We start from the raw sequence: 12,314 nt of genomic DNA, 5'->3' as shown, positions 1-12,314 counted from the left end.
TCCAAAGTAAGGGGTACATGGACTATTTCTAACAGGATCTCAAGGGCAGGCTGTTTGACACCCCCCCCCCCCAGGGGAGGAGCAGTCTGTTAGGCCACAGAGGAGGACTTTGCAGCCAGCCCTGAAGATACCTGATAAAACAGGGTCAGATGAAAGGGGAGGAGGTCCTGCCCTATCAGGGGACTTGGAAAGGGGCAGGGAGGAGACCAGGGAGGGAGTGTGGGGTTGGGGAGGAAATGAGGGAGCGGGATACAGCTGGGACACAGAGTTAACAAAATGTAACTAAAAAGAAAAATAAAATAAAAAAAGAGGAAATTGGCTCCCCCTAGCATAGGTGCAAAAGCACTTGTGAAGTACTACGTAGGTGCTAAGAAATGAACCTAGATCTTCTGAGAGGGCTGCCAGCGCTCTTAAGAACTGATACATCTCTCCAGACTGAGCTATAATTTCTAAAAGTACAACTGTTTATTTCAGAGAGGCATCAACAGGAAGCAAAAGACTTCTTTGGGTCCTACCTATCTGTTTTTATTTAATGTAAGTATCTAGAACAGATATTAAAAAAAAAACAACTTTGTGAGCCATTTTTACCACAGTGATTGATAAATTATGTTTGTATATACCTCTACTTGAAAATCCTAATGAAATGGTTTCCAATTTTCACCATAAGTGGCATTCTGATCTATGTGAAATGGCATATCGCAGAATGAGATCCATTCAACATGTTGACCTTACACTAACACAGCCACAAACCAATACTACCCCAGAGCAGCAGCAGCTTCAGAAGCAAAAGGGAAGGTTCAGCTGGGTCATCATCCAGCTTTGTATGTCCCGTGGAGCTCATGGCTCTACTCATCCAGAACAGTAGACACTGTGGTGTTGTTGAGCTCACTGCTCACAGAGGCAGAGGTCAGCTGGATGCTCCTGTCTACAGTGGGCACTCTTCCACCCACAGTTTCATCAGTGTTCCTCTTTGGCCTCAGCAAGATGATGAAGCACTTGGGAAGAAATATACAGCCCAACAAGCCATAGCTGGATGCCAAAATGGCAAAGATTTCCACAGCCACTTTGAATTTGCCTTTGGTGCTCAGGTAAGCTGGGACAAAAGAGATCCAGACAATAAAAAAGACCAGCATCCCAAAAGTGATGCATTTCCCTTCATAATAGTTATCTGGCAGCTGGCGAGCCACAAAGGTTGTAAGAAAACACAGCAAAGCCAGGAGGACATCAAACCCAAATATGGAGCACAGAAACTCTATAGAACCTTCATTGCATTCAAAGATGATCTTTACATTTTGAATTTCAATGTTCTTGAACATCCTCGGAGGCTCCAACACCAAGTAAGCGGCACATACACCAACCTGCCCTACAACACAGACCAGCACGATGAGTTTTCGAATAATGGGGTGCATGGATATGAGCTTTGTTTTGGATACAGAGATCCTGTAGGCAAAAAAGAGTGAGATAGTCTTCCCAAGAATGGAAGACAGACAAAGGCAAAAGCCCAGAGCCAGAGTGACCTGGCGGGCCATGCAGGACCAGTGTTGTGGCTTGCCTATGAACAGCATGGAAGACAGCACCGTGATGACCAGAGACATCTGAATGAGGAAGCTCAGCTCCCGGTCATTGGCATTCACCAGTGGAGTGTGCCTGTAGATCACATACACCACGGTGACCGCCAAGACCACAAGTGCCCCAAAGATGGAGAGGATGACGAGGGTGAACCCCAGGGCCTCCTCATAAGCCAGGAATTCCACGTCCTTTGGCACACACTTGCTCTTCTGTACATTGGACCAGTCATCTTCACCACATGGCTCACATTCCCTTTGACCTATTGAGAGAGAACAGAGAATTGGCGTCAAGAGAACCCAGTTGTCACTTTTAACTGTGAACAGTCCAGGGCACCTAACGACCTGAACAAGGTTTACTGGAAACCATTATAAAATACAGATAATATCTTAAATTTAGTTGTGGTAGAAATGGCCTTGGTGCCTACAGATGCTGTGGCAGATTGAGAGTTGCTTTTAATTTGAGGAACTGAGCATTTCTTTTCAACCGCAGCCTTTCTTGAATTGGATTGTTAGTGATGTGCTCCTTTTTTTCTCCTCCAACTCTTGATTGAGGAAAGAGGTCTATGTTTTTATCAACCCCAAAACAGCCCAGGAATGAGAAGTCCATCTACTTAGATGAACCAATCACAAGGACTGGGATTCAGCTGTTTAACCCCTCATGTTTTGAGTCTCTCAACTAATATTCTCTTGTTCAGGAGAATCATGTATGTGAACATTCAAATATTCCCAACTCTAGATGCTCACTTGAATGAGTGATGTAAGGAGAACAGGGAGAAAAACAAAGCCACCATCCCTGGTCATGAGGCTAAGAAGGCCTAAGTCTGGATGGAGCCTCTAAGAGGAAGCATTGGTGAACAAGAAAATGGTAGTTGAGGTGAGGTTATGGCAGATGATAGAATGAACTCAATGTTAATTTAAAGATTCAGCTAAGCACTGGTGTTCACTTTCAATCACTCTGACTCCTGGCCTGGACATCTTTGGATGGATTTCTGGGTGGAGCTTGGGGGAACCTTTATCCAGGGAGTGGTGCAGGTTACAGGGTGCTTGTCTTCCGTCACAGACCATTTTATCCTTTTTACATGATTATGCTGATTGCAATGTAACAAAAGGCAAACATATAAATAGGGAATAAAAAGAATGTATAAATAAAACTAAACCTGCTCCAACATGTTTCACAAAACCAAGCCTGCCTAAGTCAGCTCCCGAGAGCAGCAGGGGAGCGAGCTGTCAGTGCAGTTCGTGCTGCAGCAGCTGTGTAATGCACGGTGCACAGAACTTTAAGACAACTGAGGGCCTTTTCTCCAACTACAGTTAGTGTGTAGTCTCTTCCAAAACCAAGTAATTTAAAGATTTTATGAATTTATTCATGTTTCATGTTTTACGTATTTTCTTTTGTGTTTCCTTATGAACTTTATGGTGGTCTTTTTCAACTGTAATAGTTTCAGAAGTGAAAAGCAACATTATCCTTTATTCACAATGTACAGAACCTTTAATAGTTGGATAGATGTTAGTAATTTTGCTATACATTTTTATATCTTTAATTTAAAAACGTTTCCAAGGACTTCTTTGTCAGCAGGTGTTTAATCTAATTTTATCACTACTAATGAAAAAGTGACCATCTCTACCTGGTTTCTCTGACACGTATCCATCAGCACAAGGGATGCAATCAAAGCAGCATATGGGTTCCCCCTGGCGAATTCCCTTCCGGGTCCCTGGAGGACACACATCTGTGCAGACTGAATAGGGAAGCTAGCAGAGACAGAGATAATGCACATAACAAAGCCTTGAAACTTTTCCACTTGTGAAACAGAGGAAGTTCTCACTTATATTTCCAGAGACTTATGTCCTATTTATAAAGGAGATAAGCCCATGGTACTAAGCAAAGAAAGCAAACTATGGCAATGTGGAGAGGCTAGACAGAGCTTCTGCTCAAGAGCAGTCTTGTCATTTACTCTGGAAATGGCGAACTAACTCTAATGACAGTTCTTTGTAATCTTGGTGATCAAGACCAAACTAATATCACATGGGCTGCAGCGGATGGGACAGTTTGCTAAGTCTGTTCCTGTTTTTAAAAACTTAGCACTCCAATAATCATCTTGAAAACCTGAAACATATTGCTTCTCGGAAAAATCATCCCATAATAATATTAAAATTAAAAATGTTTCCTACATGGTAGAAAAAAATAAAAGTCAGTTCCAGGGAGGAAATTGAAAAGACATAACAAAATTGCAGAAGATGGATAGTCAAGAAATAATTTTTTGCTAAGTCAATTCAGAACTTTTTGTAGCAAACACAAGCCTCCTTTTATATCATATATTTTACAAATATTTATACTTTGAAATAAGGTGAAAATCACAAATAAATGTGTCTTAATCTAGGAATAGGAGGGTACTTTTTTTACACTTAACTTTTTTTCATACAGTATATTTTGAGGATGATTCCCCCTCTCTCAGCTCCTCCCAGATCTTTCCCTCCTCCCTCTCTTCCTTTCTTAAGAAAGAAAAAAAGTGAAACTCAGAACAAAGAAACCAATAAGACAAAATAAATTCTGAAACAAAACAAACCCCAATACACACACATGTACATACATTCATACACACACACACACACACACACACACACACACACACACACACGTGCCATGGAGTTCATCTTGTGTTATTCAATTACTTCTGGGCGTGGGACCTGCCCTGAAGAGAGGTACCCAGTGACATTCCATTGGAGAAAACTGATCTTCTTTTTGCCCACATGTATGACTTACAAATGGTATTTTGGTTAGCAGTGAGACTTGGTACCCACTTTCCTCTCTCAGTGCTGGGATCCCATCTGTCTTGAACCTCTCTTGTCCTGTATATGTGTAGTGCCATGGTCTCTGTGAGTTTATATCTACATAAGACCTGCAGGGTCTGGAAGATACTAACTCCTTGGCATCATCCACCACCTCTGGCTCTTAAAATCTGTCCCTCTTCTTTTCTGCATAGATCCTTGTTGGCTAAAGGGATCTCACGAATCCCTCAAACATTACAGACTATTGCCGTGGTTATTGGTTATTCTCCACAATCTGATGGTAAGATCCTATTGCTAAACAGTACTTATGCTATCAAACACATCAAAGTCAAGCTGGTGCCCAACTAAAAGTTTTAGCCCTGCTGACTAGCATGCATGGTGCCGGAAAGGACACTGCTGCTGCTGGAGGAGAAAAGTAATCATTGATATCACTAGCTACAAACCCTCTGACCTATAGCATCAACCTCCTTGCAAAATAGACTAGTGCAATTTTGGCTCAAATGTCATGAGAGTAACCAACCACATTTTTATTGGATTTAAGGCCCACTCCTGTGAGATGGAACTCATATGTGACACTGCTGAAGCACCAATAACCTGAGACTAGCTAAGTCATGGGCCTAGCGAAAACCTAACTACTATTATTCTCCTCAAAGATATAGAAAAAAGATTCCTGATGACATGCTGCTGTACTCAAAGATCCATGTCTCAGTCAGCCTTTATCAGAGAAACTTCCTCCTGAACTAGATAAAACTAAAAGATGCATAACTGAACAATGTGTAGAATGAGAGACTTTGGAATACTCAGTCCTAAATGAGACGTCTTCCTCAAACCCCTTCCACCAAGTCTCTAGGAGGAGTTTCTTAAAGGAAAAATAAAATACTTTTTCTGAAAGAGTATAATAAGTGGAATCTCAGAACTTATGTGGCCAACGAAGAAAGATCATGAATTTGAGGCAAGTCTCAGTGAATAGTGAGATCATATCTCAGAAAACAAACAAACAAAAAATGTAACCCTATAAGGTTTTCTATCATTAAGACAAACATATATGACTGATGCTATTAGTAAATGCTTATTAAGTTGGTGTTGAATTATATTTGAAGCACTCCATTATACAAGTATAACATCAGTTTTAATAAGGAAGAGAAATAAAATGAAACTTTATTAAAATAGAAATACACTCCCATGCTTTTACCAGTTTTCTTTCAATTTTAGTAGAATAGGAATGCACAGCCTTGCATGAGCAAACATTTTCCTTTTTCATGAAATCAATATACTGAGCACATAGCAAAAGGAACATAAAAGGAAAGTGTCAAGGTTCATCTACACAGTACTTCCTTGTCCAGACGGTGGGCTCAGCACCACAGAAGATGATACTTCAGACTTAGGGACACTCTGTTCTTTCTGCAGCCTAAAAGGGTCACAGTTCTGTGTTGTCCTACCTGGCCACCTCTGGCTATTGAGCCCTCGATATAGCTAATGTGACTAAGGAACTAAATCTCCCACTTTATTTAACTTTTATCTATTTACTATTTTGTGTACAATTCTGAAATCAAACTCAAGGACTCAATCATGCTAGGTAGGCACTGTACCAGCCCAGCTGAAAATTAACATACATTTTTAAAAGCTATCTGTATTTAGGGGCTACTGAGTCGGATAAAACAGCCCTGAACAAAGAAATGAAATGCAGGGCATGGTGGCACACACCTTTATTCCCAACACTCAGGAGGCAGAGAGTGGCAGAACTATGTGAGTTTGAGGCCAAACTGGTGTACATGGTGAGTTCCAGGAAAGCCAGGTTACACAGAACCACATGGTTCATTACATGAGCCACAATGCCTGCATGCGCTCCTGCACAGCACTAGTACTATTTCCCTGTAAAATGTTCAGAGCTGCAGATCATGCAGCAACAGCACCCTTCCAACAGAAAGGGAAAGGAGAGGCACCGGTGACGTAATTCAACGAGAAAGCACTTGCCTAGCATACATGAAGTCCCAATCAATGGAGAGGTGTAGATAATAATAACAACAATAATAATAACAGTAGCAGTAAAGATAGTCTTTCTTTCATAAGTAATTTACATAAAAATAAATACAAGAAATCATAATCTTTGTACTATTTCTCACAATGTTGAAAATTTTAAACGCAGCTCTTTCTCATTTAACATCTCAATGTAGGTTTTTTTAGTTCATAGTTAAGACTTTTTAACATGTCTAGGCATCCATACATAAACCACCCTGGTAATCAGTGATTCCAGAGTGGCCCACCTATTATTCTGAGACTTTTGTATTCATCCTCTGCAAAGATTGCATGAATTTAAGAGAGAAATTCCCACATGACCCATGACCACAACATCACAAATAGCATGAAAATGTCACAGACTTCCAAGTACCTGTAAGCAGAGAAAGAAATGTTAAAAACCAAAGAAGGCTGTCTCTGATGCTCCATCTTCAGTCCTGGATATGAAGAAAATGGCTTGAATCGAAACTGAGTTGTGCAGGAAAATGGTGAGAGGGAGCAGAGAACCTAAGGTTTCCTAATAGCAAAACAAATCATCCTTAGAAATAGCAGTGTCCATTCCTACCTTAAAACACAACCAAAACCTTTGCACAGAGTGCTGGCTAATGGGAAAGGACCCAGTGTGACAGTTTCTGAAAAGACAGAAAAAGGACTAAGAAGAACATGAAGAGGATAAGAGACATTTTTTTTATATTAGTAAAAGGCTAAAGAAGTAGAAGTTATGTAAACTAAGGCTTCATCAGAAACCAGACTGTACTGGACTATAACGTCATAAACATGAAAGTTTTTTCTTTCCTTTTTATCAACCAAACTATATTTCCTTTTACTAGAACAGACTGCCCTGAAAGAGAGACATTGTAAGTGACACAAAACCTCTATCCTCACCCATAAAAATGACCAAAAATAGATCTGTGCCTCTCTGCAAGTTTCCTATTGCAAGGAAAAAATTTGAAAAGCATTCCAAAATAAAATTCTATCCCAAAATAAATACACCATTACCACCATTAAACAGAAGAATGCTACCGTAACACAGTACTTAAAATAGAGTTAAAAATTTTTTCACCCAAAAAAAGTACTCAGAGATGTGCAAAATTATCTTGAAACACAGATTTTAAAATTAACGGCTATGTCACGATTGGGAAAATAGCATTAAAGCTATGGGAGTCACCAACACTTTCTGACTGAATTTAGGCTCTATTCCATGTAACGAACCTTATGCCTGTCATGGTTAGCTGGGCCCAGAACTAGTGACTAGTCAATACACCCTAGGGGAGAACCTATTAGTATTTATTGGCTAAATAGACATAATATTAAACGGTCCTCTAAGTCTTTATGTTTATACTCATAGATCAGTGCATTTCTCAACCCTCATCAGAGAGCTTCTCTTTTGCAGTAGATGAAATATATAACACGGAGACTGACAACCGGTCAAGGTACAGAGAATAAGAGACGATGGTGTGCTCAGCCCTGAATGGGACATCTATGCCACACCTTTCCTCCTAAGGCTCGGAGATCATCTCACAGGGGGCAAAAGACTGAAGAAGCTAGAGGCAGTGGATGACCACAACACAATGTTGTGCAGACATGACAATGCTCGGACACACGAGAACTCCCGGAAACTACGACTGCAAGAAGACGGACATGCTCTCCAGCCAGCTGGAAAATCTCCACAGGGATTGGGGCAGACATCAAGAGTTACCAGGCCCCCAACTCCTAGCTGAGAAGAAGCTATTGGCAACTTATGGCTGCGTTGGAAGGGAAATCAGTTTTCTTCAGGGATGCTGGTCCTGAGAGGCTACCATAATCCTGTAGCTGACCCCCCATATTCAAACAAATAGAGGCAGCTCTTAGTGGGTTTATAAAAAGTGTACAAAAAGTTTGGAGGGAAAATAGAGGAGAACCGAACGGGAAAACAAAGGGTATGGGTTGGATCAAAACACATTATGTTTTGATCTATAAAATTCTATAAAATTCTCAAACAATAAAAAGTAGATAAAATTAAAGGCTGTACAACCATGGAGCCTGCAGGAGTCCAACCTAGGCCCTCCACAAATATGTTATGGTTGTGTAGCTTGGTCCTCTTGTGGGACTTCTGACAGCGGGAGCAGGAGCTGTCTCTGACTCTGTTGCATACCTTTGAGACCCTTTCCTCCTACTGTGCTGCCTCATCTAGCCTTAATAGGAGAAAAGGTGCCTAACTTGATATGCCATGGCTGGTTGATATCTATGGCAGGCATGCCCTTTTCTGAAGAGAAAAGGAGTGGATAGGAGTAGGGGAGAAGAGAAGAAGGACTGGAAGGAAAGAAGAGAGAGAAAAGTGCAGTTAGGATGTAAATAAATAAATAAGGGCTGTAAATATAGCTCAGTGGTAGAGCACTTGCCCAGCAAGTACTAATTGCAACACCAGACTAAATTGTTAGGATTTCAAATCACTTTATTAATGTTTATGTTGATAACCGTAGATACTGCTCTCAACCTTAATCAGAGAATCTTCATTTTGTGATGTGTAGAGATAAACGGTGAGACTTATAAATGACTGATCAAAATTGTGAGAATCAGTGACTGTCCAGGTTCAGCCATAAGAGGATTATATGTCAACCTTCCCCTATTCAAGGCTTGGGCAACATCACAGAAAGGTAGGCAGGAACAGAAGATGGAGAGGATGGGTAGGAGTGCTCTAAAGTGATGTCTTCTGAATATGCATGGCTGTCCATGCATAAATTAATAGCAGTTGATGGCTGCTGAGGGAGAGTCACTTTACTTTGGGTTTCTTGTCCCAGGAGCTGGACCCACACCCGTGTACCTGCGGTCAGCACTAATTGGATTCAGGGGTGACTAATAATAACAGTAATTTATGAAGAGGACATGAATTTGTGAGGGAAGTGGAGTGGAAAGTTCCAGGGAGAAGTAGAGGGAGAAAGTAGGAGCAATGGATAAATCCAAAATACACTCTAAACAGGTATGAAATGTTGAAAGGATACATTTGAAATATTATTTTATGCCCAGTTTGAAATAACATTTTTAAAGACAAAAATTATGTTGGTGAGTTTGTGGAGATATATACATAGCTGTAGAGAATGTGTATCAGTACAGGCTCCAATGAAATCAGAAGGGCTGCCTCTCAAAAAAAATTGAAAATAAAACACCACACAATCCATAATCTCAATATTGGATATATATCAAAAGGAAAGCAAATAAGTATTTCAAATAGATATTTGCACTCACATGTTGATTGCAGCACTAGTCACAATAAACATGAAACTGAAGAATGGATAAATAAAATGTAGTACAGAAACACAATTAAATTTATTCAGTTGTAGCAAAAGAATTAAATCTTGATAGTTGTGACAACATAGAACTGAAGACTATCATCCTAAGTGAAATAAGTCACACTTGGAAAGATAAGTACTTTCAGATCTCATACATATATAAAATCTAAAATGTTGATCTCATTAGAGACCAAGATCCTAGATAGCAATTGTCAGAGTCTACACAGAATACTGGGAAAAGGCTAGTCGTGGGTGCCAAGTCACAATTAGATAAAAGTAAGAAGTTCTGGTGTATAATTGTATAGCAAGATGCTTGGGCCAATAGAAAAGAAATAAAAAGGGGTTCAAAGAAATAAAAAGGGGGTTGACTTTTCTTGGGAAAGAGGTAAAAAAAAAATTTCTGGATTTAAGACAGAAGTAACAAAGAGTTAAAGAATATATTCCAATGGAAGTTTAATAACAGTTTTTGTGCAAAGGCAGTAATGTAACACAGAGACTAGAAACGAGACAAAGAAAATGAAAGACCACGAAGAGAATGGGTTAAGTGAAAATAACCATAAAGGAAGGCTAGGGAGACGGCTACTGGTGAAGGATTTGTCATGTCCAAGGGCCTGAGTTCAGATTCCAAGAGCCCAAACAAAAGCTGGTGTGATGAAATAGACCCGTAGCAGGTCACAGGCACTCAGTGGCCAGCCAGCCTACTTAAAAACAGTGAGCTCCAAATTCAGTGAAAAACTGTGGCTCAAAAAAATATAACATAAAGCGTGCCTGAGGAAGACTCCAATATCGGCCTCTGGTACACACACACACACACACACACACACACACACACACACAGAGGCACAGGTGCATATAACACACATGCAATGCTTCTCACCACTACATCCTACATCAACAGAAAAACAAAACATTAATGTGCTCAAAAACAACTACGGTCATAGTGCTTGAGAAGGCAACATACTGAAATTAATGTTTAATAGTAAAATCCAAAAAAATATTTCAAAAATTAAAACTAAGAATCATCACGTTTTTTTCACGTGTTTTAAAATGTGTTTTATTCAGGAAAATTGATTTGTAATTAGAACAATTTGTAAGTATTTTACATCTCATTTGTATTTTTAAATATATATAAATGAACTTACATATATAAATAAAATAATATGTCAGACCAACTAACCTTTGATGATTCAGTGTTCCAAAATATTGTAGAATTCTTTGGAATAAAGAGCTCAAACTTAGAGGTTCTGAAGTTAAATTTCCCAACTGTCACAAAGGAAATTTCTCCATTGTCGTCTAATTGCCAGTTTAGAATATCATAGTGTCCAAATTTCAAATCTCCATTATCATCCAGAACCACCGAGCTTCCATCCTCTGCTCTAAACTGAATTCCCTTCAGATAGTACATAAGCTGGAAAGAAAAAAAGCAAGAGGAGAAAATAAAACTTCAATACTCTAAAAACTAATTTTATAGAGAAAATAATTTCAAATTCTTATTTAATTCTTGAAATTGTAGTGCATCTTCTTGATCTCTATTTTTATCTACCATGACAGCCTCTAGCCACATGTGCAAATCAAACTTGAAGCATGGTTGGCCACATGGAGATTTGCTCTAAATGTAAATGTGCAGAACTCCCTGGAATGGTGGCAGAGTAAAAGCCGCCACTGTGTAAACTAGTTTAAGTCAGAATAAGGGGCTGGGGGTGGGGGTGGGGGCGGGGAATAGACTAAAGACCAAAAACAAAAAGAAAGGAAAAGCTTCAGAAATCCAGAGCAGATATGAAAGAATACATGAAAACTGCAAAGAAAAGAGATGAGCAACACACACATACGCACACAAACAAACAAACAAACAGGAAACCAAACAGCTTCAACCGTGACGTCACCTTGCATAGACGAGGTAAGCTCTAAGGGAGATGGGCCAGGAGGCATGTAGTCCTACCCTCCAGACCACGTTGTAGCCTTCAAGATCTCATTCCTTGCCATGGAAACTATGATGTGTCATAGTTTGTCACACAGTACGCTCTTTTGTACGAACAGATTTTCTTGCAAATGTTCTGTGGAGGCACACAAACATTGAGACATGTCCAGACATGTCTAGGACTTACTGCCTAGCATAACTGTGGCCATTTTGTTTTCAAGTCTCCATTCTGATCATAAGGTGAAATTAAATTCAAGTTCTCATGCTCTGCCTGCCTGAAAGCTTGAATAGCCTTTTACTTACAATTCAATACTTGTTGAATATTCTGCTTGAAATAATGAAATATGTTTACTTAAACAAAACCACAATACCCTGCTGAAGAACTAGCAAGTCCCCAAGCTGCTTCCCTGCCCTATATCCTAGCCAATCAGCTTAAAATGCTTTGCCTAGCTACCAAGGTACTTGGAACAAAATTGATTCTTCTTATGTTTAGCTGGTCAAAATGATGTAATGCTTCCCTCCTCTTGCTTCCTACACCTGGTTACCTGGTTCAGTTTTTGTTTTGTTTTGGTTTGGTTTGGTTTGGTTTTTTATATGAAAAGCCTACCGTAGAAACAGACCAGCAATAAAATTTGGCTCCTGAGTCCACTCTGTCCCTGATTGGTCAGTTTTTGTTTAATGTTCAATAAACTTTCATCATTTTGAGTCTGGTGTCTGAGTGGTCAGTGCGGGCTATTCTCCAACCCCAATAGTTGA

The 12,314-nt window shown here is 39.8% G+C and overlaps 1 protein-coding gene across 1 annotated transcript in view; it reads right to left on the bottom strand.

The window, feature by feature from the left end:
* Positions 1-845: 845 nt before the first annotated feature.
* LOC129668776 (vomeronasal type-2 receptor 1) overlaps positions 846-12,314 on the bottom strand; it is a 33,384-nt gene continuing 21,915 nt past the window's right edge. Inside the window, exons 4-6 of the mRNA XM_055596865.1 lie at positions 10,818-11,048; positions 3,194-3,317; positions 846-1,828 (exon numbers count right to left, since the gene is read on the bottom strand). Coding sequence (XP_055452840.1) covers positions 846-1,828; positions 3,194-3,317; positions 10,818-11,048 — 1,338 coding nt within the window. The remainder of the gene's footprint in view (positions 1,829-3,193; positions 3,318-10,817; positions 11,049-12,314) is intronic.

The sequence above is a fragment of the Psammomys obesus genome, unplaced genomic scaffold, assembly GCF_907164565.1.
Source record: "Psammomys obesus unplaced genomic scaffold, mPsaObe1.curated_primary_1811, whole genome shotgun sequence".
NCBI classification, from domain to species: domain Eukaryota; kingdom Metazoa; phylum Chordata; class Mammalia; order Rodentia; family Muridae; genus Psammomys; species Psammomys obesus.
The sequence above is the reverse complement of the archived record's forward strand: the minus strand, read 5'-3'. Positions and strand labels throughout refer to the sequence as shown.